This window comes from Chrysochloris asiatica, unplaced genomic scaffold (genome assembly GCF_000296735.1).
Source record: "Chrysochloris asiatica unplaced genomic scaffold, ChrAsi1.0 scaffold00411, whole genome shotgun sequence".
NCBI classification, from domain to species: Eukaryota; Metazoa; Chordata; class Mammalia; order Afrosoricida; family Chrysochloridae; genus Chrysochloris; species Chrysochloris asiatica.
In genome coordinates this window covers 518,979-546,183 of record NW_006408929.1, presented here as the reverse complement: position 1 = coordinate 546,183, position 27,205 = coordinate 518,979, and the positions used below count along the sequence as shown (strand labels likewise).

The window sequence follows — 27,205 nt, the reverse complement described above, 5'->3', positions numbered from 1 at the left end:
TCGTGCATTCCCTATTCTAATATCAATGGATGTTTACAGCTGTTTCTCTTCATTTTGAGTTGTGCCCCATCAGCAAAGAAGGTTCTGTGGGCTTTTGTCCCATGAGCTTTACTCCATTCGCATCATCACGGTCAACTCTACTTTGAGGAGGCAGCTCTTCTCCAGTCACATTTTGAGTGCCTTCCAACCTGAGGGTCTCATTTTCTGGCACTATATCTGACAGTGTTTCTCTGCTATTCATAAAGTTTTCAGTGACTAAATCATCAGAAGTAGTCCGTCACTCCTTCTTCCTAGTCTGTCTTTATCTGTCTGGAAGCTCATCTGAAACCTGTCCACCATGGGGGACCCTGCTGGTATTTAAAATATTGGTGGCATAGCTTTCAGTCACAGCAACTCACAAGCCACCACAGTACAACAAGCTGACAGGTGAATCACACCAGGGTAGAGAGAATTCATAGTAAACAAACAAACAAAAAAATGTTTGTATGTGGTAGGGCATTGTGAGGGAGGGGGGACAGAAACAGGATTGAAAGTAAAGGAGTATACAGCTTCTTTACTTCCAACGAAATGAAACATTAACTGAACACAGATTTGAGAGCGGGTTTTCATTTGTTCATGATTTGTTTTGTCTAACTTGGCTTATTTTATCTAAGTTGTCTATCTTTTCTAAAAGAAGACTTGAATGTGGAATAAATTCAGCATGTTTGATCCTGCCTGAAAATCAATTTCTGGGTCTGGAATAACATGTTTCAGGTAAAGTAGAAGAGAAAATCACCAAAAAGTATATTCTAACAATAGAACTCTGGGTCACAGGATGAATGGTTACTTTAAAAAATTGTCTAGAAGAAATGGTAATATATTTCTCATGCAATTCTTATGAAGATATTAAGCAATTCTGTAGCAACTCTATTCTATCAATTTCTATCATTCTGTATAAATGCTAATTATTTTAGATTTATAAAATGCACACATTGAAGGCACAAAACTATCACTGGTTTTAGTTTTATTTTACTACATTGACTTTCTTTTAGTTTTTGTTAAAATTTGTTTCTGAATTATGAATATTGTTGATGTGGTATAATCATTTAAATATTTTGTACTTTGGACTATAGTATGTAATTAAAGATTCCAGTTCTCTGAATTGAATTAGTTTGTGGCTATAGGAAATCATTAGAAGCAAACTTAAAACTTTTATTAAGCCTGTGAGGAATAGTGCCAGATATTGCAACAATATTGATTTTATGATATGGTAATTTATTTCCTTTTATAAATGTACATAAAAATGAATAGGGAAAGCAGACATGGCACGAGAACAACTGAGAGAATAAATGGAACTACCTACATAATGAAAAGATGGTTCAGTCATATTCAGCAAGCAAGAAAGTAAGAGGTGCTGCTAATTTGCAATATACCTGCATTTGTGGACATGCCCATTAGTAGGAATGTAGACAAATATATGTCATGCTGTGGTTCTTACTAATCATCTTACAAATGCACAGTACATACAGGGAATATCCTATGTTGAGTAAAGATCCTTGCATAAGAAGCCAGATTTTCCAGCGGGTAGAGATTAGGTAGTGGAGTTCTCTTCCATGCCAATAACCTGTCAGCATAGAGTACAGTGAATACATTGATCTCACTGCCATCTAGTCAATTCTAACTCATTGTTGTTTTTAGGTGCTGTAAAGTCAGTTCCAACTCACAGTGACCCTATGTACAACAGAAGGAAACACTGCCCACTCCTGTGCCATCCTCAAAATTGTTATGTTTAAGCCCATTGTTGTTGCCACTTTGTCCATTCATCTCATTAGGAGTCTTCCACTTTTTTACTGTACTCCACTTATGTCTTTTCCCAGGGTTTGGTCCTGCTTGACATGTCCAAAGCAGAACAGATGAAGTCTTGACATTGTTGCTTTTAATGAGCATTTTGGCTGTACTTTTTCCATGACAGGTTTATTTATTCTTTTAGCAGTTCATGGTACTTTTCAATATTTTTTAGAAACACCATAATTCAGATGCATCGATTCTTCTCCAGCCTTCCTTATACATTTTCCATGAGACACTTTAAAATACCATGATATGATCAAGGACACCTTCGGCCTCAAACAGATATCTTTGCTTTTTAAAATGTTATAGAAGTCTTTTAATTTCTTGACTGCTGCTTCCATGAATATTGATCTTCATCAGTAAATATTTCAAGTATTCTTCACTTCCAGCAAGCAAGGTTGTGTCATCTGTATATTGCAGTTTGTTAATGAGTCTTCCTAGAATCCTGATGCCACATTCTAATTCATAGTGTCCAGTTTCTTTGCACATTTTTTCAGTATGCAGATTAATTATAACTCACTGCAAAACAAACATAAATCCTCACATGAAATTCTTCTCCAGTGACTGTTTCCTCCTGACAATATGTCCAAAGTATGAGAGACGAAGTTTGGCTGGCCATCTTGGCCTCCAAGGAGCACTCTTGCTAAACCTAAATGGATCTATTGGTTCTTTTGGCAGCCCATGGCACTTTCAATATTCTCCTCCAACACCATAACTCAATAGCCTCAATTCTTCTATGGTCGTCCTTATTCACTGTCCAGTTTTCGCATACATATGAGGTGATTGAAAATACCATGGCTTGGGTCAGGTGCACCTTAGTCTTCAAGCTGACATCTTTGGTCTTGAGCACTTTAAAAAGGTCTCGTGCAACAGATTTGCCTAATGCAATACGTCATTAGATTTCTTGACTGTGGCTTCCATGAGTGGTGATAGTTGATTCAAGAAGAATGAAGTCCTTGACAACTTCAGTCTTTTCTCCATTGATAAGAATGTTGTTTATTAGTTCAGTGGTGAGGATTTTTGTTTCCTTTACATTGAGATGTAATCCATACCGAAGGCTGTGCTCTTTGATCTTCATCAGTAAATAAAAACAAGGCACCAGGATTTGATGGAATAGGCACTCACTCATCTCTGCCAAGAAATCTGGAAGACAACTATCTAGCTGACTGATTGGAAGAGATCCGTTTTTGTGCCCATTCCAAAGAGAGGTGACCCAATAGAATGCAGAAATCATTGGACAATCTCTTTGATATCCCATGCAAGTAAAGTTTTACTAAAGGTAATACAGAAATGGTTGCAAGCATACATTGACAGAGAACTTCGAGAGGTTCAAGCTAGATTCAGAAGAGGCCATGGAACAAGGGATATCATTGCTGATGTCCGATGGATCTTGGCTGAAAGCAGAGAATATTAGAAAGATGTTTACCTGTGCTTTATTGACTATGCAAAAGTTTTCGATTGTGTGGATCATGACAAGCTATGGACAACATTCCTAAGTATGAGTGTTCTGGAACACTTAATTGTGTTCATGAAGAATCTGTACATGGACTAAGAGTTCGAACAGAACGTGGAAACACTGACTGGTTTACAATTGGGAAAGGTGTGCGACCATACTTATTCAACCTGTATGCTGAGCAAGTAATCTGAGAAGCTGAGTTATATGAAGAAAAACGTGGCATCAGGAATGGAGAAAGACTCATTAACAACCTGCTATATGCAGATGATACAGCTTTGCTTGCTGAAAGTGAGGAGGACTTAAAACATTTACTGATGAAGATCAAAGAGCACAGCCACCCTATATAGGTGTTTTTAAAAATTATTATTTATTTAAGTTTTTATTGTAAATTGAGTGATAGTTTACATGGGAGAACATCAGTTTTACAAACATCCTATGGTATTTCATTTAATTGCAATGATTACAATCCCCTCCATGCATCATCATTCAACAGTATTTGCTTCTATTCCCTCTGGTTTTTGTTGTTTATTTGTTTTTTGGATGTACACAAAAACACTCAGGAATATATCATCATTTAAATAACCAAAGGCACATTCTGCAAGCCTGCCTCCTGTTCACCAGCATACAATCTTTCTCTTTCCATGAGTCTAAAGTTCTCAGCTGATCTCTCCATGCCATCATCTCTGCTTACATCTCTGGTGCCGCTGCTTCTCTGGATAGCGTCCCACATTCTGCTTGTGCTCTTCTCCCTTGATGTTCCTAGGTTCATCTACTCCTGGAATGTAAGATTAAAGACACCACCCCCCTTATGTTACAAAACTTCTGTCTTTACGATTGTGACAATCAAATTCAACTTGATAGCAATTACTCACTATTGAATCATAAGAATCTCATCTCCATCTCCTTTTACCAGACCCATCTAGGCAAGATGAAAACTATTCAGTGGGGATTCTACCTGCCCCGCACACTCTGAAACTAAAGTCCCTCTTGAAAACTTGTAAGCCAGTCACTTTGTGCCTTTGTAGCACCCCCATTTTAGGTAGCCCATGTCTAAGTTGCCCGTCCCTATAAATTCTATGTACAGAGGGAATAGGGTTGATCCTTGATGTGAAGACTGTTTCCCTCTCAGTTGGTATTTTGAGCTACTATAGCCATAAGTATAGATCAAGTTCATCAATTTGTATCAATTTACACTTGTTTCCTTGTTCACGTTCTTTTTTTTTTTTTAATCTTTTTCTAGTCAAGTTGTGATCATCAAGCCATCAAAGTACTATCTACAAGTTTTGGCTTTCTTGTGTTTCTCCCCTCACTTCATATCAGCTGGATGCTTCACTTTCAGCTCTAGCCCTTGGTGGCTTTGTCCTTGTCCATGGGCTCAGGACCCCAGGTCATCATACTTCAGACCAACCAAAGCTTCCTCTTCTCTCTCTCATCTCCAGGTCAACAGAAGTCTATGGAACATGGCCAAACTCAGCCCATATCTTCATTGCTGCATTTCCCCCACTTCCTGTCACTAGTACACCAGCCTGGTCACCAGTAAGCTTACATGCCTGCTTGTGTGTTCCCTTTGAGTTTTAGTCTTGGAGGGGGGTTTGTCCTGAAGGGACTTGATTATTTGCCTTGATGGTTCACTGGTGAACAACGTGCTTGTTCTTGTAGTAGCCAATCAGACAGCCATTTTTGTTTTTTATTTTTTTCCTGCTGGCCTTTCTTTCAAGAAGTATCTTCTGTTCCTCTAACTGCTCCAAGTTGATTTGCTTATCCATGCCACAGGGAGTGTCCCACCTCAGAAGGTTCTGGATGGGGCTCTGGATTCCTTGTAAGGTCCTGCATGCTACCAAGTCTCTGCAAGAAGCCTATTTCACTGGGCAAGTTCTAGAAACGCTTTTAGGTATTCCAATCATTTATAGGCTGAACCCAGGATTACAAGCTTTCTGTAATCGTGTTTCCCAACATTCTTTTCTATCCAACTCAAGTGTCTATTTAGTAGGTAAGGGAAACCAACATTCATAGGACAATCATCTTAACATTATTTCCCCTTTATTATTTCCCCTTTATTACCCATTCAGGGAGCTCTGGTAGTGTAATGGTTACTATTCAGGCTGCGAATCACAAGGTGAGCAGTATGAAACTACCAGTTGTTCTGCGGGAGAAACATGAGGCTTTCTGCTCCCATAAAGATTTACAGCCTTGGAAACCCTGTACAGGGTCGCTATGAGTTGGAACGAACTCCACGGCACTTAACAACAATAACAACAATTACCCATTCAAACTGTGCCTCGATCCCTGTATCACAGAGCCCTGTTGTTCCAAGGTTGAACATACATCACTATTTACCTCTGTCCCATTTAGCCCATGCAAACCTACCTAAGTGTTCCCCTATCTACCTTGTTCTTCTATCTTCCTTCCGCTTCTTGTGTATTGCCCACCCCAACACCTGAACTATGATGTTCTATCCCCTACCTTGTGTTCTACTGCACCCTCCCACATCTGGTAATCAAAAAAGAATTTTTGTTTTTTTTCCTTTTAGTATGGGTATCATTTCTTAAGCTTTTACAATAGTGGTTTTATGCAATATTTGTCCTTTTGTGACTGCCTAATTTCACTCAAAGGAGCTCTGGTAGTGTAGTGGTTATAAATCGGGCTGCGAACCACAAGGTCAGCAGTTTGAAACTACCAGCTGTTCTGTGGGAGAAAACTTCAAAAACCCTGTTCAGGATCGCTATGGGTTGGAACCTATTCAACGGCACTTAACAACAACAACAACAATTTCACTCATCATAGTGTCCTCAAGGTTCATTCATGTTATGCGGTGACCCTGTATAGGGTTTTGAGACCTACTGGTAGGCCTGAACTGCTGATCTCACTAGTAACACATATTTCTAGTGATGTTTAGGTTATGCCATGAAAGTAACCATGATGCTAATTATATGTCTATATTTATGAAAAATTTTAAAAAGCAAGAGATCTTATTGCATGATAGACTTAATTCTTAGGTTTATTGTATTTTAATAGTTTAGTGTTGTTGTTTCTATTAAGTACCTTCTACTCAGTTCTGACTCTTAGGGTTTCTGAGGAGTGACGTTGAATCGCTGACGTTGCAGGTAGAAGTTCAGTGCTTATCTTACAATAAGTTTAGTGGATAAGCTATGTGAAAGCAGATTTTTTTTTTTTTTAATTTTCAGAATAGTGCCTGGAAAAAAACAAGCATGTAAATATTTGTTTAATGAGCAAAGTTACATTTAATTATACAAAATGATAAGAATATAAAAATTATCTCTGCCTTATTCAAGTTATATCCCTTTCTGGACTAATATAGAGTTGTGTATATTATGCTAGCATTCTCAATATTTGTCCTTTCCCTATAAAGAGTTTTGTATCCCTGACCTTTCCTTATGATTTGTAGTAAATCCATCATGTAGTAGTTGGGGAAAGTTTTGACTGACTTTGGTCAGTGACATTTGAATACACATGAGGAAATATACACTATGTCTCATCAGAAGGTTTCAGAGTCATTGCATGCTTCAGCCAACTCTTACTCTTTTCCTTTACTGTGAAAAAGGCTTATCTCTGATAAAAATCAACCCAGTTGCAATCTGTAAAGTCTGACTCATGGCAACTCCATGTTTGTCAGCATAGAATTGCTTCATAGGATTTTCAAGGCTGTTATCTTTCAGAAGTAAATCATTCGATATTTCTTTCAAGATGCTGCTGGATGGATATGAACCATCAACCTTTTAGTTAGTAGTTTAGTGCTTAACCTTTTACGCTTTCCAGTTACCCAGAGACTCCTTATTTCACAGATGGTATTCTCGTGTGCTCTTGAGTTCCGATTCATAGCAATCCTGTATAGGGTTTCTGAGGCTGTAAATCTTTACAGGAGCAGGAAGCTTCCTCTTTATCTCACAGAGCAACTGGTACATTCCAACTGCCGACCTTTTGGCTAGCAGCCCAACATGTAACACACTTTTTCAGCCTGGGTTCTGGAATGAAAAGATAAATGGAAAAGAGTTGGAGTGGACTTGTAGTTGCCAAATTGTAACACAAGTGGGAATTAACTGTCATTGTTGCATACCAACTTGATTTGGCAGTTGTTTGGTATTTCATCGTAACATAGATAAAACTGGTTAAATATGATTCTGGGAAATGTGTAAAAGTTAGCATGTCAAAGAGAAAGTTCAAAGAAGCACACTTTTATCTTTCAAAATTTCAACAGCTGCTTCTAAGATTTTCCAGTTTTGAGCAGTTTGATTATGATGGCTTTAGTGTAGATTTCTTCCTGTTTCTTATGCTTGAGACTTTTTCATTTATTATATACTTCAATATTCATAACAACCCATAATTTAGGCAGTGTTATCTCTACTTTAGCAATGCAGAGACTGAGAGTCAAGAAGTTCACTATCAAGGGAGAAGAGTGGGAACAGAGTGTGGGACCCTACCCAGAGAAGCAGCGGTGCCAGAGATGGAGGCAGAGATGATGACGTAGAGAGACTGTGTACCTGAGACTCATGGAGGAAGAAGGGCTGTGTGCTGGCAGCCGGGGGGAAGGCTTGCTTTGGCTGTTTGAATGGTTATATATTCCTGAGTGTTTTGGTGCACATCCAAAAAACAAAACAAAACAACAAAAATGGAATAGAGCAAATACTGTTGAATGATGAAGCATGCAGGGGATTGTAATCATTACAGTGAAACAAATACAATTGTAATCATTGCAATGAGACGAATCCTATAGGATGAGTGTAAAACTGATGTTCCCCCATGTAAACTATCAATCAATTCCCAATAAAAACTTAAAAAAAAGTTCACTATCATCCTTATGCAAAGGCTCCTATACTTGTATTTTTATTGTTGTTGTCAACTGCCATCGAGTTGGTTCTGATCCAAAGCGACCCTGTATAGGAGCAACTGGTGAGCTTGAACCACCAACCTTGTAACTCAAACCAACTTTGCAGTCCAGCATATTAACCCACAAAGCCACACCAGGACTCCATGATCCTTGCATAGAAGCATAAATAACTTTTGCAGTAATAATCAGATAATTCATTAACTGGTGGTCTATAAACACTGGATATCATAAAGTAGTGATATTTAAAAGTGAGTTATATTTTAAAAATACATTTAAAGCATATTTTTAAAATACTGAATTTCAAAAGTACAGTGTCAGAAGAGAGGCATTACTATTGACCTGATTTCATCTCGTAGAGACCTCATAAGACAGAGCTGAACTTCCAAGACTCTAATCTGTACAGAAGAAGACTGCCACATCTTCCTCCCATGGAATGGCTCATGGGTTTGAACCACTGACTATTTGATTAGCGGTAGAGTACTTAACCTCCAGGGCTCCAGTAAGAGACTTTAACTCTTATTTTTTCAACCTAGTAATGAAGGAGACAAAAGTGAGGCCACAGATTATGAAAACAGCATGATTAACAAGATAACCCCAGTAGATAAATATAAATATTGTTACAGTGTTGTGGAGTTGAGTCTGATTCATAGAAGCTCTGTAGAGGGTTTACAAGGAGCAGCTGGTAGGTTTGAACTGCTGACCTTGTGGTTAGCAGTCCACTTCTTACTCTAAAGTGTCACACCAGGAACCCCTTTTATTAGTGGTTTTGTTACTCATGGTTTCCATTACCCATAGTCAAGTGGTTAATGTCAGTCTGAGGCATGGTTGTTGTTGTTGTTAAGTGCCGTTGAGTCGGTTCCGACCCATAGCGACCCTGTACAGGGTTTCCGAGGGTGTAAATCTTTACGGGAGTAGAAAGCCTCATCTTTCTCCCATGGAGCGGCTGGTAGTTTCGAACCGCTGACCTTAAGGTTCGCAGCCCGATTCGTAACCACTACGCTACCAGAGCTCCCTAGTGTGATGAAATATCCAGTTCAGGTCTGTCCTAGAACTGGCTCCCTTCTCCTCTGCTAGTGCAAGCCTGGATGGCATAATTAGGTGAACAGCAGCGCTGTGCCCAAAGCACCTTGAATGTGTCATAATGTATGTGTGTATGGGAAAACACAGTATATATGAGAGTAAATTAAAATGTGTTGCTCCTGTGGCTCCAGTTCATACATGCTCAGGTTTATTCCAAACAAAGCATATTTAAATATGTCTCTGTGATTGGTGGATGGCTGCAGACAAGTTATCTGAGTAATACATTTGTCTTAGTCTCATTAAGTTGTCTTCAGAGAAAAGGTCCAATCAAACTATGGTTACTAAGGGAATCTGCTGGGCTAGTTAAGTTGAAGACAGAGAGGTCAGCTCAGAATGTTATGGTGACTGTTTTTTTGAGATGCCAAAGGGTTAATACATAGAGATTTTATCCAAGGACACAGGATGATCATTGGGCATTATTACAAAGAAATTTAAGAAAATTGAAAACTACATTTGTACAAAAAAGGCCAAGAAAGTTGTGCCAAGGAATTTTTTCCCCTCATGACAATTTATTTGCACATTCTTCAAGGACAGCAAGGGCTGTCTGACAAGAATTTCACTGGACAACCTTACTCCATCTACCCTATAGTCCTAATTTTGCCCCTTCAGACTTCTTTTTCAAACATTTTCCATATTTCAAATAACATTTAAAAGAACATAATTTGAGTCCCTCAAGGGTGATTAAAAATGGCACATAATTGTTGGAGGAAGGGTTAGAGATGAAAACACTGCCTTCAGAAGTCTATAGTCCTAGAAGGAGGCTATGTTGAGATATAGTAGTTTCACATTTTGATCATTTTGATTAAAAAAAACTTCTATGGTTTTACAGCAATACTTTTTTTTACTTATTCTTATTTGAAAGGCTCAGTACTATCTGTGGTTTCAGGCATTCACTGGTGGGGGTGGTGGGTCTTGAAATATATCCTATGTGAATGAGGGGGCAGTACTATATTGCTTTTGATTCATAATGACCCCATGTGCCATATAAGTTTCCTAGGCTATGTAGCAGACTTGTTAAGTACTGTGGAGTTAGTTCCAACTCATAGTGACCCTGTACAGGATTTCCGAGGCTGCAAGTCTTTACGGGAGCAGAATGCCTCATCTTTCTCCTGTGGAACTGCTGGTAGTTTCAAACAGCTGACCTTGAGGTTGGCAGCCCGACTCGTAACCACTACGCTACCAGAGTGGGTGGGTTTAAATTGTCAACATTTTGGTTAGCAGCTGAGTGCTTAACTTTTGTGCCATCAGGTTCCTTCAATGGATATATATCCAACTTTATAAGTTTAAACTAGAATTGGCAACTTTCTTCCCATTGACCATTTATAAAACTATACAGAGTCACTATGAGTCAGAACCGACTGCACAGCACTCAACAACAACAATAATGGGATCTATGGGAGTACAATGCCTCTGAAGGTTAAGCATTGGATTATGAACCACAAGGTCACTGGTTCGTGTCCACCAGCACTGCAGAAGAAAGATGAGGCTTTCTGATCCTGCAAGATATATAGCCTCGGAAACCCTATGCAGGGTCACTGTGCACTGGAATCAACTAGATGGCCGTGGGTTTAGTTTGGTTGGGTAGTCTTGGAATCTTGGGTGGTACAAATGGTTAACACTCTGGGCTGCTAAATGAAAGGTTGTAGGTTTGAATCCATTCTGAGGTACTTTAGAAGATGGGCCTTGAGGTCTCCTTCCACATACATAGGGTTGCCAAAGCAACTTTTTTTTCTGCCAACTCTAGACCCAAAGGAATTTCCATTACCATTCCACCTGAGATTCTACGCCAGGTCTTTAGAGGAAGATTTTTGGGAAGAAGCAATGTCCTTATTTGTCCCAGAGCAAAGGAAACTGCCTATTCAACTCCACTGAGTTTATCCTGGATAAGGGCAGTGTCTTATTTACTTTTTTATTCCTATGCACAGCCTGAAGGTTTGGCACATGTTAGCTGCAAGCATAATGCAAGCTTTGTCTTACCTTTTGGCAGTTAAAATAGATTTAGAGACATTGAACATCCCTTCTTTGCTCAATGCCAGCTCTCAGGGAAGTGGTCAGTGAAAAGATTCCTACTAAAAGGAAATCTTTAGGCTTGGTTTTATGACCAGTGTCACCTCCCTCACTGGTGATCAGGAGGATTCTGAGTAGAGAGTGAGAGGGTACCTGTGGCTCTGACTTGTAGCAAACACTCAGAAATAGAAGAATGGATTTGAATTCCTTTATCCCCTTTGCTTACTCTGTCTCTTCCTAGTGTGTGGTAAGTTCAAAAGGGGAAAGAAATCTTGGACTGGAGATATGTTGTTGTTGTTGTTGTTAAGTGCCGTCGAGTCGGGTCCGACCCATAGCGACCCTGTACAGGGTTTCCGAGGGTGTAAATCTTTACGGGAGTAGAAAGCCTCATATTTCTCCCGCAGAGCGACTGGTAGTTTCAAACCGCTGACCTTAAGGTTCGCAGCCCGATTCGTAACCACTACGCTACCAGAGCTATAATTAAAGAAAATTACTATTGGAGTGTATCCTGAAGCTAGTCAGTTAACCAGTTGTCGTCAGTTGATTTTAACTCTGGGTGACCCCATGTGTGTCCATAGGCTTTTCTTCTGAGGCATCTCTGGGTAGACATAATCTCCATCCTTTTATTAACAGTCAAACACTTTAACCATTTGCACCACCCAGAAACTGAGTCCTGAAGTTGTTGTTATAAGTGCCGCTGAGTTGGTTCCGACTCACAGTGACCCTATACAGGGTTTCTGAGGAGTGCCTGGTGAGTTTGAACCACTGACCTTGTAGTTCAAACTGACCTTGCAGTCAAGTACTTATCCTACAGCACCACACCAGGAAGTTGTTGCTGTTGTTGTTGTTGTTGTTGTTAGGTGCCATCCAGTCAGTACTGAGTCATAGGGACCTTATGCACAGCAGAATGAAACACTGCCCGATCCTGGGCCAACCTCACTACTGTTGCCATGTTTGAGCCCACTGATGCTGCCACTTTGCCAATCCATCTTGCGGAGGGTCTTCCTCTTTTTCTCTGACCCTCCACCTTACCAAACATGATATCCTTCTCCAGTGACTGGACCCTCCTGATAATATGTTTGAAGTATGAGAGACGAAGTTTGGCCATCCTGGCCTCCAAGGAGCACTCTGGCTGCACTTCTTCCAACACAGACCTGTGTGTCCTTTTGGCAGCACTTTCAATATTCTCCTTCAAGACCATAACACAAAAGCATCAACTCAAAAGCACCAGGAAGTTATCCATCCTCAAATATCCTCTCTCATAGGCAGAGCCAAGAGACACAATTAAGAAGGATGTGGTCGATGGGCTCCAAAACTGAGGGGAGATAAAAACCTGAAGAAAAGGGAAACCCCTCAGAAAGGGATGTGTGAAAAGAGTCTATTAGCTAAATTAAAAAAAGACTATCCACAGGAAATTAATTAGATAATTATTTTATTAAGAAACATACAGTGTCAATTATAAAGCAACATGTGCATTTTCAAAAGTGCTCACAAAATAAATTAAAACTATATTCCATAAATTAAAAAATATATATTTTAGCTGTAACAAAAATACTTCTTCAGGATCTACTTACACATACCACTCTGTATGTTAGTTAGATAGATTCTGAAGAAGTCTTTTATCTGTTAGATAAAATTTAAATCTTGGCTTAGAATACTTTCACAATATTTGGCTAGAAAATTCTTTCAGATTAATTCACTATATTTAAAACTATTTATATGATCTAATTTTGCTTTTATTTTCTCTTTTGTAAATTTTTAGAATGAGGACATAGTTAAGTATCATTACATGTGGAAAAAATGCCAGTCTCTTAAACAGATGAAGGTTTAAACATTTTTTTTTTCTTTTTCAAGGGAAAAATGTTTCCTCTAGTAGACTTTTAGATTCTTCTCTTAAGTAAGGCTTTTACAGTTCCATGTTAGAATTAGTGCCATGAAGCCAGTGGCCTGGTCATGCAAGCTATACAAGTTTTTCCATATTTGAGGGGTATATAACTTTCCCCACGTTATTTTGTTGTTGTTAAATGCTGTTCTGACTCATAGCGACCCTGTATAGGGCTCCTGAGGAGCAGCTGGTGGGTTTGAACTGTTGACCTTGTGGATACAGTCCAGTGTTTATATTAGAGTGTCACATTAGGACTCCATTTTTATTGTTTCGTTGCCACTGAGACAATTATGACCATGATGTGTGTCGAGTAGAACTACTCCATAGGTTGTGACCTTTCAGAAGCAGACTGCTAGACCTGTATTCTGAGGTGCCTCTGGGTGGATTCAAACTGCCATCCTTTTCAGTAATAGTTGAGCAGTTAACAGTCTGTGCCATCTAGGACCTCCTTACACCCTCCTGAATAATAATCTATGTTACAAAAGGAAAGATTACAAAAATAAATTAAACTTCCGTAATTAAAAAAACAAACTATTGGTGATCTTTTAGATGTCACAGTTATATTTAACATTCCAGCTACCTTATAAAGATAAATTATTTTGTTTCTGTCAAAGATAATTTGTTTTGTTTCCGCAAAATTCTAGTGAAACGGTGCCACAATTCTATTAAGTATAAAGCTTTTCCCAGACATCCGTTTGTTTTGACTTCTCTTTTCTTTCTCGTCGTTGTCTGGGTATTATTTACCTGTAGAATAGGAGAATTAACAGTCAAAATTAATTTTTACTGTCTTTAGCAACTGTTGTCTTCTCTATGGAAACTTATCTTTCAACATGACCCCAACACACTTGCTTATTGTATATCCCTATATGTTTACTCCAGAGGAATCTCCTCCTGACTCTCCATTCATCTACTCTGGCTTCTTTCACAGAGCATCTTCCAATTGCTCAGAACTGTCTTCTGGAAACGCTCCCAGAATTCAAGAGAGTGTGTGTCATTTATCCTGGCTAGCACTCACTTACATGCTGTTTTAATTATTGCATCATAGATATTAACCATGACACTGAACGCATAAGATATGCTGAATATTCACTGAATGACTAAATAAGTCAATACATTATGATTTCAATATCTCCCTGACAAGATCATAAGTTACAGACAACATTGCCTCCTCACACACATCTTTGAGTAAACCTATTCTATTATTTGGCCTCAAATAATAGACCCCAATCACACCTACATGTGCCCTGGACCCAAACCCCCCACCCCAAACAACTTGATGTTGTTGTGTCATCAAGTCGATTCTGATTCATAGCCAGTCTGGACAGGGTTTCCTAGGAGTGGCTGGTGGGTTAGGCCTTGTGGTAAGCAGCCCAGTGCTTATCCTGCAGCACCATACCAGAACTCCTAAAGGTTCCATGTTGCTGTTGTTGTTAAGTACCATGTTGTTGTTGCTAAGTTTCATCAAGTTGGTCCCAACTCAAAGTGCTCTCAAAGTGTACAGTTTCCACGGAGTGACTAGTAAGTTAGAACTGCTGGCCTTGTGGTTCAAATTGACTTTGTGGTCCAGTGCTTATCCTACAGCACTACACCAGGATTCTTGTATGTGCCATGCACAGTGAAGTCAGTTTCTGAGATTGTAAATCTTTACAGGAGCAGAAAGCCTCATCTTTCTTCTGCAAAGCTGCTGGTAGATTAGAACTGTTGACTTTGTGGTTAACAGTTCAACTCATAACCCACTGTGCTACCATGTGCCACAAACACCCTCAGGTCTTTTTGAAGAAGAGTCTAAACTTACAAAAAAAAAAATTCTAATGAGTTTTTAGTGTATTTCTTCATCTGAATTATTCTCGAGACAGCCTGGGTCTCATAGACACACGATGTTCAGAACTAATTGAGTCTACCAAGTTCTGAAGCATAAACTTACAGTCTAACATCTGCTAAATCAACTAAATACCACCATTGCTAGACATTCCCTTTGAGCTTGAATGAAGGTCCGGATACATTACTGTAGGCTTCCTTACATACTATCCAGGAACTTGATCTAGTCTGTTCTCTGTGCTCTTCTATGTACATGACCTTCATCATGACCATCCGTAGATTTGCCAGGATTGATCAGAAAGCAGAGTCAAACAGATTTCCCACTTAACTGCCTTATGCTGAGTTTCTAACTCAGAAACCACCCTGTGACCTTGTTCTCAATCCCTAAAATGTAATAGCCTTGGCCACTCCCACATAGTGTCCAGACTGATAGGTCCACGGAGCTAATAAGCAGCAAGTGGACATAGCTGTATTTATCTCACTTTGTCTTCCTTCAGTTTGTCATCATGCAGATAAATTTTCTTCTTCACTTGTCTGCTGAAACACATATTTTTGAATACTTTATATGTGCAAAGTACTGTTCCAAGTGCTTTTACATATATTGATTCATTTAATCCTCATAAATACTATGATCCCTATTTTTCAGATTAAACTGAGGCACAGAGAGGCTAAGTAATTTATCAGAATTTTCCGTTAGAATTCAATGTCAGGCAGCCTACTTTCAAAATGACTTCCCGTAACTCTCCATAACATCTTCTCCAGCTCCTTCAGATGCATGTAACTTCATGCACAGAAATCCATTATGTGAACTGACACAATACCATTCATAAAAGCAACTGAGCAAACGCAGGGTTAAAATTTAATGTATAGCTTAAAATTTTAAGAAGCACCTAATCATTAAGCCCAAACAGAGCTGCTCAAATTTTGAAGTGGATCAAAATCTCACAAAGAGCTCCACCTTCAAGGATTGTGATTTTGAAGATCTCAGTTGGGTTTATAAGACCTTGCACTTGACACCATCACTCTCTCATCTCCAATACCCAGCGCAGACTGATGTAGGAGGGTCAGGGATCGTACCTGAAAACACTGGCCTGAGTCTTAAAATCACCTCAGCCAAAACAGCATAAAAGCCTGAAAAAAGGTGGGTTTGGATCCAGGTATATCAGTTCGGGATTAATTGACAGTTTATATTTTTTACCCATCTCACTTACTCTTCAAAAAATAAAACCTGAATAAGAATCGCAGAATGACTTTCGCATAAAATCCCGAGTGTAACTTAGAGTGACCTCTAAGATATTAAATGGCACATAACAACAACAACAAGAATATGTTCAATGGGAGTGGTGAGAGAGAGAGAGAGAGAGAGAGAGAGAGAGAGAGAGAGTTCGATGTGACCGGTTTACCTGACTTGCTGTGTAGCCAGGACATCGCCGAGTCAGGGACGTTTTCGTTAAAATTGCGAAGGTTTCCTCCGCCAGTGATGCGCACCCAGGGTCCGGATTGAAAGTATGGCGCACGATTTCATTGAAGCACTGCGACTGCTCACAGGAGGTAGTTTACGAGAATGCCAGAAAAAAAAAAAAAAAAAGAAAGTAGAAAAGAAAAAGAAACGACGGGAGAGAGAAGCGAGCAAGCGAGAGAACGCTCGCAAAAATTGAGTGAAAATGGTGGCGGGGGCGACAGAGGAGGAGCCAAAGACACACACAAAAAGGCAAGTAAGAGAGAGGAAACACAAAGGTCATGGACAAGGAGAGGGAAAAAGAGTCCAGGCAAAAAGCAGGAAGTAGAGACGTAGCGAGAGCAGCCGAGAGTGCAGTCGGAAAGAGGCGGGGAGGAAAAAGCAGAAACAGTTATGGATCTGCACGGACACTTGCTCACTCCTCCCAAGTCTCTGGGCCCAGGCGGCTGCCAAGAGGCGTTGTCCAGTGCGATGGCTCTACATCCCAGGAGGTGGTACCCCAGACGTCATTTCTAGGCCCCAGTTCCCTATTTGTTGTTCTTCCCGGGAGGTAGTGTCTGCAGGAACACTGCTCCATCTCCAGAGATTTCCTCCCAAATAAGAACTGAAGTGGCTTCGGAAGCCTGGCACAGCTTCGGAGTTTGCTGGCTGCCCCGCGCTGGCAGCCCTGTTCGCCCCCTACTACGGAGCCCAGCCATCGACAGGAGTTCTACACGCCACCGGATACTCCTCTTTCCCGGACCGCCGGCGTCTATATGGAGAAGCCAGCCGCACTGACCATTCTACTCACCTCATTTTTACAGAACTTGTGGGTCATTAACTTGGTACTTGTGGTCTGGATAGAAATGGGGAGACAAAAGATACATTTTTAACGTTGAGAAGGGTAAAGGCTCTTTAAGTTCAGAAGGGTAATAACCCCCAGTTGTTTTCAGACCTTAAGGAAATTCTGAAAGTAGTTTCTTATTTAGGCACTTGTTTTCTGAGTCTACTTTTTATCATTGAATAGCCAGCGAAAAGTTTAGTCTTCAGATGGTGCTGTCTAGTGTTTTAAACTGGACATCAGAATGCCCTCTGCCCAGATAGACACCTCCCCCTAATTGGGCACACCTGCCCACACGTGAGCAATAATGGAATTCTCTGATGGCCACATCTATTTTACACAAGTACACTCTATCCAGACATAAACTAATTAGGAAAATGCTGTATATTAAAACAAATCTCAAGTGCACTATGTTCTTTAACAGCATCCTGAAACATTTAGAACACTTGAAAGACATCCTTCCCTGAGCTTTCCACTCTTCTTATAGCACTTAGCGTGCAAGAATTCCCCCTTTACTCCTTTCTTTCTCAAGTTTTTATCCACTCAGTCATTAAATGCTCACTTGGACCAGCACTTTAGAAAAGACCAGACACCATTGATGGATGATGTTACCTTACCTATCAATACCTACTCCTTATCAGCTACCTTCTGCACCCATAGAATAGACCAATTTATAGAAAGTTAGTTTAGATGCAAATAATATTTTTGAGGTTACTTGTAAAAGTCTTGACAAAATGCTGTCTTATGATTTTTGACAAGTTATTTTTCTTTCCTTAAATGTTAAATTGTAGTGTGTGTATCTGCTTACTTTTCCAATGACAATACATTTGTTTTTAAAAATCTGAACTTACCTGATTCACATATTTCTTCAGCTCTGGATAGATGACTTTGTCATATTCCTGTGTAAAGTTTCTGAAGTTACATCTAGTGAAGTCATAGGTTAGCACCAGCTCTACCAGTTGCAAGATGAAGATCTTCCAGAAAAAACCTGATAGAACAAATAATAAAGTATCAGGCAAGGTATTTGGAAACCTTATTCTACTCCCGTTTTCACATAAAACTCTCTCCACCAAGACCAAACTGCCTCTAGATCTTAAAGAGTCAAGCAGCACTTGTAGTCTCTAATTCCCAAACTACAGGAACCCATATTCACCCATGCTGTTGCCTTAAATTGGAGTCTCCCTGATGCTCCAGAGCTTTCTGGCTCCCCATATATAATACCTAAACGCCTACGGGCTCTTTTCTCCTAGGCCAATGATTTTCTTTGATGTCATTCTCTTCCTTTATAGAATTCTGAATTGATGACCTGAAAGGAAAAAAAAAGGACCAGCCAAATCTATGGAATGTTAATATTAGTAAAATTATCAGGAATTTCCCTTATCTCCCTTCTAACCTTTGTCCTAAATGAAACTCATCAAATAATTCTAACTCATATTACCCTACAGGTCAGAGTATAGTGGGTTCGAACTGCTGACCTTTGGGTTATCAGCCAAAGCTTAACAACTACATTGCCAGAACCCCTTTTATCTTTGCCCTAGGTCGTTGCTATGTGTCTGAATGTGCTTTAACCCCTGGGACATACAGTGCCCACCTAAATTTTCCACTTCTGCAGCTAAGTGGGAAACTGTTATCCCACTTTTAGTGCATGCTGCCATAGGGCAGAGGCCTATATAACTGCATTCATTGGAAAAATGAATCTCATTCTACCAACTTTTGCACCAGAGACCCCTTGGGACAACATGTGTCTCTTAAAAACAACAATTATATCAAAATCCGTTTTACCTAAAAGCACTTTTCATTTCATTAAAAAAATGCCTTCCATTATTGAAGACACATGGTTTCAACAACAAAAACAATCAAAGGTGAAAATTATTCCGTCTTTAAAGTATTAATAAATAGATATCCTCACATTCCTAAAATGTGTCTTTCTCTGATAGGTCAATTTCCATTATGGACCTTTTCTGTGGAAAAGAGACCTTTTGAAACCATCAGCTACTTTAAAGATCTGGTGCGGCTACCTTATGTCCTGTAAGCAGTTGTCCATCTTCAACTAGTCCCATCCTTCCTTCCTGACTGCAGATAAATCACATGTGCTTATATTTAACAGGATGCTTCGGAGGGCTGATACAAGTGTAAAGGTGACCTTAGCGGCAGAGCTGGTAAAAACTGAAATGAATAAAGAACAGTCAGATGGGCCTTGTCCTCAAACAGCTACTTTCCAAAGTGCCCTCTGTTTCAGGAAAGAACTGCATACTTTTGATGAGTTAGGGGCCTTTCTGTGTCTGTGTCAAGAAGTTTATGCATGTGTCAAGAACTTTTAAAAGTAAAAGTAAAAGTCCAGCACCTTGATTTCTTCATAGCTCCGTTCTTGAGATCAGCCTAAGAGTGGATGCTAGCAGTGAGAAGCGCTGACAAACAGCCATTAAGGAGCGTCAAGCAAAGGTGCTGTCCAGCGCGCAGCTCGCCCGGAGGCAGAGGCGGCGCGCGGTTCTGTGTGCCCTGTGTCTCAGGCATACAATTGCGCAGCGTAGCCTAGAACTCTTTGGTTGTCTGGGACCTTAGCACGGACACTAATTTTTTGGGAAAAGAGAAGCAGTAGGGTGGCCGGCTCGCATTTGTACTCTCTTGTTAATACAGAAAAGGGACTTTAAGAGAAGTCAAATGAGGCGGGGAGAGGAGCGCTAGATAGTGGCGCCAATGGAGAGGTTGACGTGGGGGAAAGGAAGACCTTGAAGAGGCTGCTAAGGAAGGAACCCTGTTTAGCTTCAGCTTGGCTCCCGTCACCTCAGTCTTCCTAATGCTCAATTCCCCTCACTTTCTCCCTCCCCCCTCTCCCCCTCCCCCCAAAGCTTGTCTGAGCTTGCAGCGCCTGGTCCTTGGGAAGTTCCTAGGAGTCATCGTCAAGAGCTGCCGAGACAGGATGCCCCAATTTAGTCCCCGCAAATGTCACAGGGCACTGGGAGTCTGGGAACAAGACCAGAGGCTAGAGAGTGGGAAGTGGGACAGGCACAGACGGGGAAACCTTGAGTTAGGGATGAGTTTTTATCATAGAAGCTATACAAGAATAGCTGAACCCGGCACTCTGATATTAGGAATGGCATGAAGAGTTGTGGTAGTAACAATACTGTTGGAAAGTCGCTGATTCACCGCTGGCTCCAAAGAGAAGCTTTTCTGGAACTTATCAACTAGCAGGGTTATGTCATACAAGCAGCCTTCTTCCTTCTCAGGATACTGCAGAATGACTTCAGAGTCTGATTCATTTGCTGTGACATCAGAGGTGATTCTGGCCAACAGCTGGTCATGAGCTAGGCAGACAAAAGTTAGACACTCAGATTTCCTCATCAGTTTCAAATATCTCCTGGGGACAAAGGAAGGGGGTGTGGTGACTGCTCCTGCTACTCTTACCTTACAGGCCTTCCCTATACTATAAGCTTGCTGTAGAGCCAGAGTGCAAAAATCACCACTAAAATCCCCAGTGACATCTTTAGACTGTTGATGGAGCCGAAGCAGCAGGAAGCAGAACCTCACTGAGGTTCCACTTGCTTTCTGGGGATTTGTAAATGAGCTGCTTCTCTTTGTTTTTTCCTTTACAATTTTTGAGGTTCTGAGGTCTCTGCTCCCTTTACAGAGATGAGGCAATCAGGGTGGCTGGTAATTAGGTGCCCACCAAGGTTTCTCTTTGCCTATTAAGTGCACTGCTAACCACTTGGTTGCTGTGGCCTTCAGCTTCCTCATCTGTAATAATATGACCTGTTGTTGTTGTTAAACACCATAGAGTCAGTTCCAACTCATAGTGACCCTGTATACAGTTTCTTAGGAATGTGATTACTTCTCTGCTCAAAAAACCTTCACTACACCCCCACTTGCCTTGATATTCACAATCACAACACCCAGCTCCTTTTTCCTAAACTATTTTTTCAACTTTACATCCTTCATTCTCCAAGGCTTTTGCTAAACAGTATATGAACTTAATATACTTTATACATGCCCTGAACCATCTTTATCCCAATATTGCTAATAGGTGTTGTAGAGTCCATTGTGATTCATAGTGACCCTGTATAGGGTTTCTGAGGAGTGGCTGGTTGGTTTGAACTGCTGACCTTGTGGTTAGCAGCCCCATGTTTATCCTACAGTGCCATACCAGGACAACTCCTTCCATATATCCTTCCTCCCCTATATATTCACATTCTTGTGCCATTCAATGCTCTTCTCACTTGACATCGCCTCCAAAAAAGTAGTCTCCTACTTGCATGTGACTTCTCCCTCCTTTAAACCGTATTTTACAACCCTCTGGTTTTCCCTCTTAAGGCCTTCACAAGCAAAAATATACCTGTTGCCACCAGTCAAATCAGTCATTTTGGTTCATGGTTACCCCATGTGTTAGACAGTAGATATGCTCCATAGAGTTTTCTTGGCTATAGTCTTTATGGAAGCAGATAGGCATTTCTTTCACAGAGCCAGTGAGTGAGTTTGAACCCCCAGCCATTAGGACAGTGGTCAAGCATAAACATTTTATACTTCCCAGGTCACTGGGATCTTTACCACCTCTATATAATAGTTCCATAATTTTTTTTTTTTTTTACTAGATATTGAATTATTTAAGAGCAGAAAACATTTTATAAAAGTTTATTAGCTAAATATCTTTGACTGTTTAGTATTTCCAAAGCATTTGACTTGCAACCGTAAATGCTTTGGTGCTATAAGGTAAATAACAGTCAAGATTAAGATATAAGAAAGGACTAGAGGAGGTGAGGAAATGTCAGATGTAAACATAGTTAAGAACTAGAGAATTATAACAACTGAGCTCAGGAAATTAGTTCTGAGCTTCCAAACAGCCATTACAAAGATGAGGATATGATGGGAACCTAGGAAGTCCTGGTGTGGCACTGTGGGTTAATGCTCTGGATTGCAAGGTCAGTTCGAACCGCAAGGTTCAAGCTCACCAGCCACTCCTCAGAAACCACACATAGAATCTCTATGAGTTGGAACCAACTTGACAGCACTTAACAACAACAACAGTTTATAAGGAGCCCTAGTGGCACTGTGGGTTAGGCATTGGGCTGCTAATTAAAAGGTTTGCAGTTCAAACCCAGCAAGCAGCAACTCAGTGGGAGAAAGATGAAGCTGTCTGCTTCCATAAAGATTTACAGTCTCAGAAACCCTATATAGGGTCTATGTGAATTAGAAAAGACTCAATGGCAGTAGGTGTTTTGGAGTCCCGGTGTTGCACTATAGGATAAGCACTGGACTGCTAGACACATGGTCATTAATTCAAACCCACCAGCTGCTCCTAGGACAATCCTATACAGGGCTGCTATGGACTGCACTGACTCAATGGCACTTAACAGCAACAACAACAACATAGATTAATTAAAAGGCATCCATAATTCAGCCTTCTGTATTCATTGTCCAAGTTTCACATGCATATGAAGTGATTGAAAATACCATGGCTTGGGTCAGATGTACTTTGCTCCTCAAAGTGACAAATTCATCAGAGGAAATCATTTTTTTTTAAACCTATGATAATCTTCATAACCATGCTAGGGCCCACGATGGTTTATCTACTACAAATTACATACTACAAATAGTAGGTATAGTACTGAAACCCAACACAACCGACTGCTACCCAGTAGATTATGACTCATAACAACCCTGTATAGGGCTTCTGAAAATGGCTGGTGGGTTTGAACTGCTGACATTGTGGATAGCAGTGCAGTGCTTATCCTACAGTGCTACACCAGAACTCCATGCGACATCTATGTTGTCAAGTGCCATTGAGTTTGTTCCGACTCATAGAAACCCTGTATAGGGTTTCCAAGGAGTGGCTGATGAGTTTGAACTGCAAATCTTATGGTTCAAACTGATCTTGTGGTCGAGTGCTTATCCTATAGCACCACACCAGGACTCCTATTGTTGTAGTTGTAAAGTTCCACTGAATTGACTCTGGCCTATAGTGACCCTGTATAGGATTTCTGAAGAGCGATTGGTGAGCTTGAAACACCGACCTTCCTTGTAATTCAAATGACTTTGCAGTCCAGCACATTAACATGCAGTTCCACACCAGGACTCCAAGGACTCCTACAGTGTTCAAGAAATCCTAAGTAGGTTGAAACATACTAATCTCCTGTGAAGATCACTGTTAGGCAACAAATGATTTTCTATTGAAAGAACCTCTCTATAAAAGGCTCTTTATTCTAGCTTTTTGCTGCCATCCTCCCGGGGTCCATGTCTCACGAAAGTCTCACTATGAATATTGTTGGTGGGCTGAAGGGCTTCCTGTTTTTCTGTCTTTTCATTTACTTAAACGCTACATGCGTAGTTTGGGAACTCCTTGGTTAGGTCAAGAATGGTGTGTTCTCCATATTGTAGAAAGTAGAAGTGAAATCATTTGTAGCACTCCAGTTACTCAGGGAGCTTAGGTAATACTCTAACTCATGAGATGAACTATAAAGTGATCCATGAAACAGCTCTCTGTTCTTCTATCCTCACTAGAAAGATCTGCCACTCATTTATTTCCTTAATCTTTTTTATTTCCTGTTTTAATAATGGTTTCATTTGTTCATTCACAAATTTTCACTCTGTGCTGCAATTTTACTTCTTTTCTGTTCTTCTATAAACTGTCTGAATACTTAAAGTACACTTATCGTCACTCAGAATTCAGATTGGGTTTGAAGACTTGGGCTCAGGTTTCCAGCAAAACATTTTACCTGATTAAATTATAAAATTACTGGATTTAAAAACTGAAAGGAGTATTAGGCAGGCTACCAATAGACTTTCCCTCTGTAGAGTAAGCAAAGTCAATGACACAACCTTAGCCTGATAGTTATTAAGAAGTGTGACAACAGACTTTCCCCTAGCAGAAAGGTTCTAGATCCTTCAGGATCCTATAATCCTGTGATCTGTGACTCTTTGATCTCATGTATGAGGAGGCCTCAAAAAGTTTTTGGAAAATGGAATTAAAATATTATGAACTTATTAAATATTTGCAGAAGAAAAAGCCACATTTTATAGAGATGAACATTTTTTCAGTGCTGATATTCTTCACCTCATTGCTTATAGTTAGGCATTTTATATATTGAATTTGAAGCACATATATGTCTTGTACATTTCTTTTGCATTGTATATTTGTATGTAAGCAGTCTTTTTGTTTGTCTGAACCTTTGATTGGGCTCACCAAATATCACACTTCATCTAAGATCCTGTGGAAACATTGTAGACTTGAAGGTGGAGTGAGGGAGTTTCCTATGACAAATAAATAAAAAAAAACCAACATCCCTTTCATTTTATTCTGTTCTCAGGCAGGTGATACTGGCATATTCAGTCTATGACTGACATATGTTGCCTGATCTTTTTGAATTAGGAAGTGAAGGAGGCTAAATATATGCAAGGAAACCTAGTACTTGCACCCCTTTCTCTGTAAAGAAGTTTTTACCCTCAACCAACAGAAGGCAAAAACAGATCTTATGTTACTGCTTTTCTACAACCTACTAGGAAATGAACAGAGTGAAGGTTGTTAAAGAATAATCTAGGAGTTGAGCTTTCTTAGAATGATTAAAAAATGTAGAAAAAGTACTTCTTCAAGGATTTTTATTATTCTTGATATCTTCTATTTTTGCTCCAGTTATAGTCTCTGCTCTTGTGCATCATGTTTTGTACATAGGGAAGCTGACCCTCAAAGACTGCATCAAAATGTTTCCCTGGCCTTCATTCATTTCCTGGATTGGTTCTGTCAATGGATTGGCAAGACATCAGCGAGTGGGAGGACAGTTAAGATGAGATTTTAATTCATCCACTTTCTCCTTGCTTGATGGGCATGGATTACATGCTTTTCTCTACTGAGGGCCCCAGCTCTGGTTTGTTAGTCTTTCCATTTTGCCACCTTTCAGGTTCTAATAGCCATTCCCTCCCTTTACTCCTTCAGGTCTAGGGGTGATAACAGCTCCTTATTATTACTAGTCTTGGGCACTGAAATATTCAAATATTAGAGTTTATCTGGGCAAGACACAGTTTTTACTCATTGTCCTTTTCATAATTTGTTAATAAAGCTTAAAAGTGTCATTGTTTTATCCTTAAAAGTGTCATTGTTTGAACAAAAAAACCCCACATGATTATTAATGATTTATCTATTTGCACCATTTGTAAATGGAAGCATGTAAGACAAGCCCCGGACTGGAAACAACAAGGTCAATAGTTCAAGTTAACCAGCTGCTCTGATGGAGAAAGATGAGACTTTCTGTTCCTATAGAGAATTTAAAAAGTCAGAGAAACCCTATACAGCGTCACTGTGAGTTAGAACCAACCTGACAACAATTAATAACAACAACAAAAGCCACTTGTAAATAGTTTATTAAACTCTCCTAGAATTGCCCAGTTTGAATATACTATTTGTTTCCTGTGGGCTCCCTGTTGCCTGATAGATTTGTCTACAGTAGTCATTAATATATGACCACTAACTAACATTTCTTTGTTCACCTATTATATCTAACTTGTGACCTCATACTAGTGTTATAATTCTTGCATAGGTGATGCCTAATGTATAATTAAATTTTAGTTTTAGAATAAAGTTTCCTTACACTTGCTTTAACTGTAAAAGATGAGTTATAGGAAATTCTTCAATTTTCCTTCCCCAAATGGCATATCTTCTTAGTAGTATTACCAGCCAGAATGTGTAAGAAAACTTTGCACCTACTGTACTCTACTGAGTAATTTGATTAACAGTTGATCCCTAAATGTTTATAAATAAAAGGTCCTTAAGAAAAGTGACCATTATGTGAGTCAGGTGGTAGCTATTTGTTTATTTCTCATCTGTCGTGTTAAAGGCCTTATAAATCTCTCCTCTATGGTAAATACCACTATGGTATTTATAGCTGGGTTAAGTAATATATCTGGATTAAGTAATATATCTGGGTTAAGCAATCATTCTAAGTATTTCCTCTCTTAAATGCAGTAAGCCCCTAGTAATCATTTTGTGATTGTGTCCCATTAAAATATACTTTCTTCCCCTAGAGCTAGTCAGGGCTTCTGAGAAAGGGCTGTGTGACAATTCCAGACTCATGGCAGGGGTGGAGAGACAAAGCAATAGAAAAGGAGACTATAGAAAGTTAGGAAGAGGGTGAAGGACTCTAAAAGATTGGCCTGGGCTTATCCTCAGGTGACTGTATTACCTAGGAAAGATGTTAGGAGTTTAGACAAATTAAAGCCTGTGATCTAAATCTTGCCCATCTGCCTAATTTAACAAATAAAGTTTATTGGGACACAGCCATACCAACTATTTCATAGCTTTTGTTGCTGTGAAAACAGAATTGTATACTTGTGGTAGAAACCATCTGGCTAGTAAAGTCTAAAATACTTATCTTCTGACCCTTTATAGAAAAAGTTTACAGACCTCTGGTTCGGAGAATCACAACACTCAATCTTGCCATAGATTTTGTTGCGGATGCTCTGTAGGGTCTATATCCAAAACAAGACAAAAAGAAAAACAAAACAAAAGCAAACTTGGATAGTGTGTAAGGGCCCTGTGTCTTATCTTAAATTTGTAATTTCTCCATTGAAGACTTTCAATCAATATATCCCACCTTTCTCTTTTGCTCAGCTTTCTCTCCTTTACTCATCAAAACTTACAGATTAAACTCTTAATGACACTAGAGAGTGAAGACACTGATTTTAATTATATCATACTATTAACATTTTTAGAAGTTCAAATCTCTTTTAGAGAACATTTGCTCTAAAAATGCATTTGAAAAGATGTTAGGTATGCTAACTAGCTGCCCAAAGAACCAACAGATCTGTGTTGGAAGAAGTGCAGCCAGAGTGCTCCTTGGAGGCCAGGATGGCCAAACTTCGTCTCCCATACGTTGAACATATTGTTAGGTGGGAACAGTCACTGGAGAAGGATATCATGTTTGGTAAGGTGGAGGGTCAGAGAAAAAAAGGATGACCCCCCTCTCCCCCCATTGAGTTGGATTGGCCAAGTGGCAGCATCAATGGACTCAAGCATGGAAAAAATA

General features: G+C 39.8%; 1 protein-coding gene across 1 annotated transcript in view; it reads right to left on the bottom strand.

Moving 5' to 3' along the window:
* Positions 1 to 13,695: 13,695 nt before the first annotated feature.
* The window catches only part of LOC102841966, a 45,739-nt gene continuing 32,229 nt past the window's right edge, over positions 13,696 to 27,205 (bottom strand). The window contains exons 3-7 of the mRNA XM_006876761.1: positions 26,584 to 26,648; positions 20,259 to 20,503; positions 18,050 to 18,319; positions 16,323 to 16,457; positions 13,696 to 13,845 (exon numbers count right to left, since the gene is read on the bottom strand). Of these exons, the coding sequence (XP_006876823.1) occupies positions 13,696 to 13,845; positions 16,323 to 16,457; positions 18,050 to 18,319; positions 20,259 to 20,503; positions 26,584 to 26,648 (865 nt within the window). The remainder of the gene's footprint in view (positions 13,846 to 16,322; positions 16,458 to 18,049; positions 18,320 to 20,258; positions 20,504 to 26,583; positions 26,649 to 27,205) is intronic.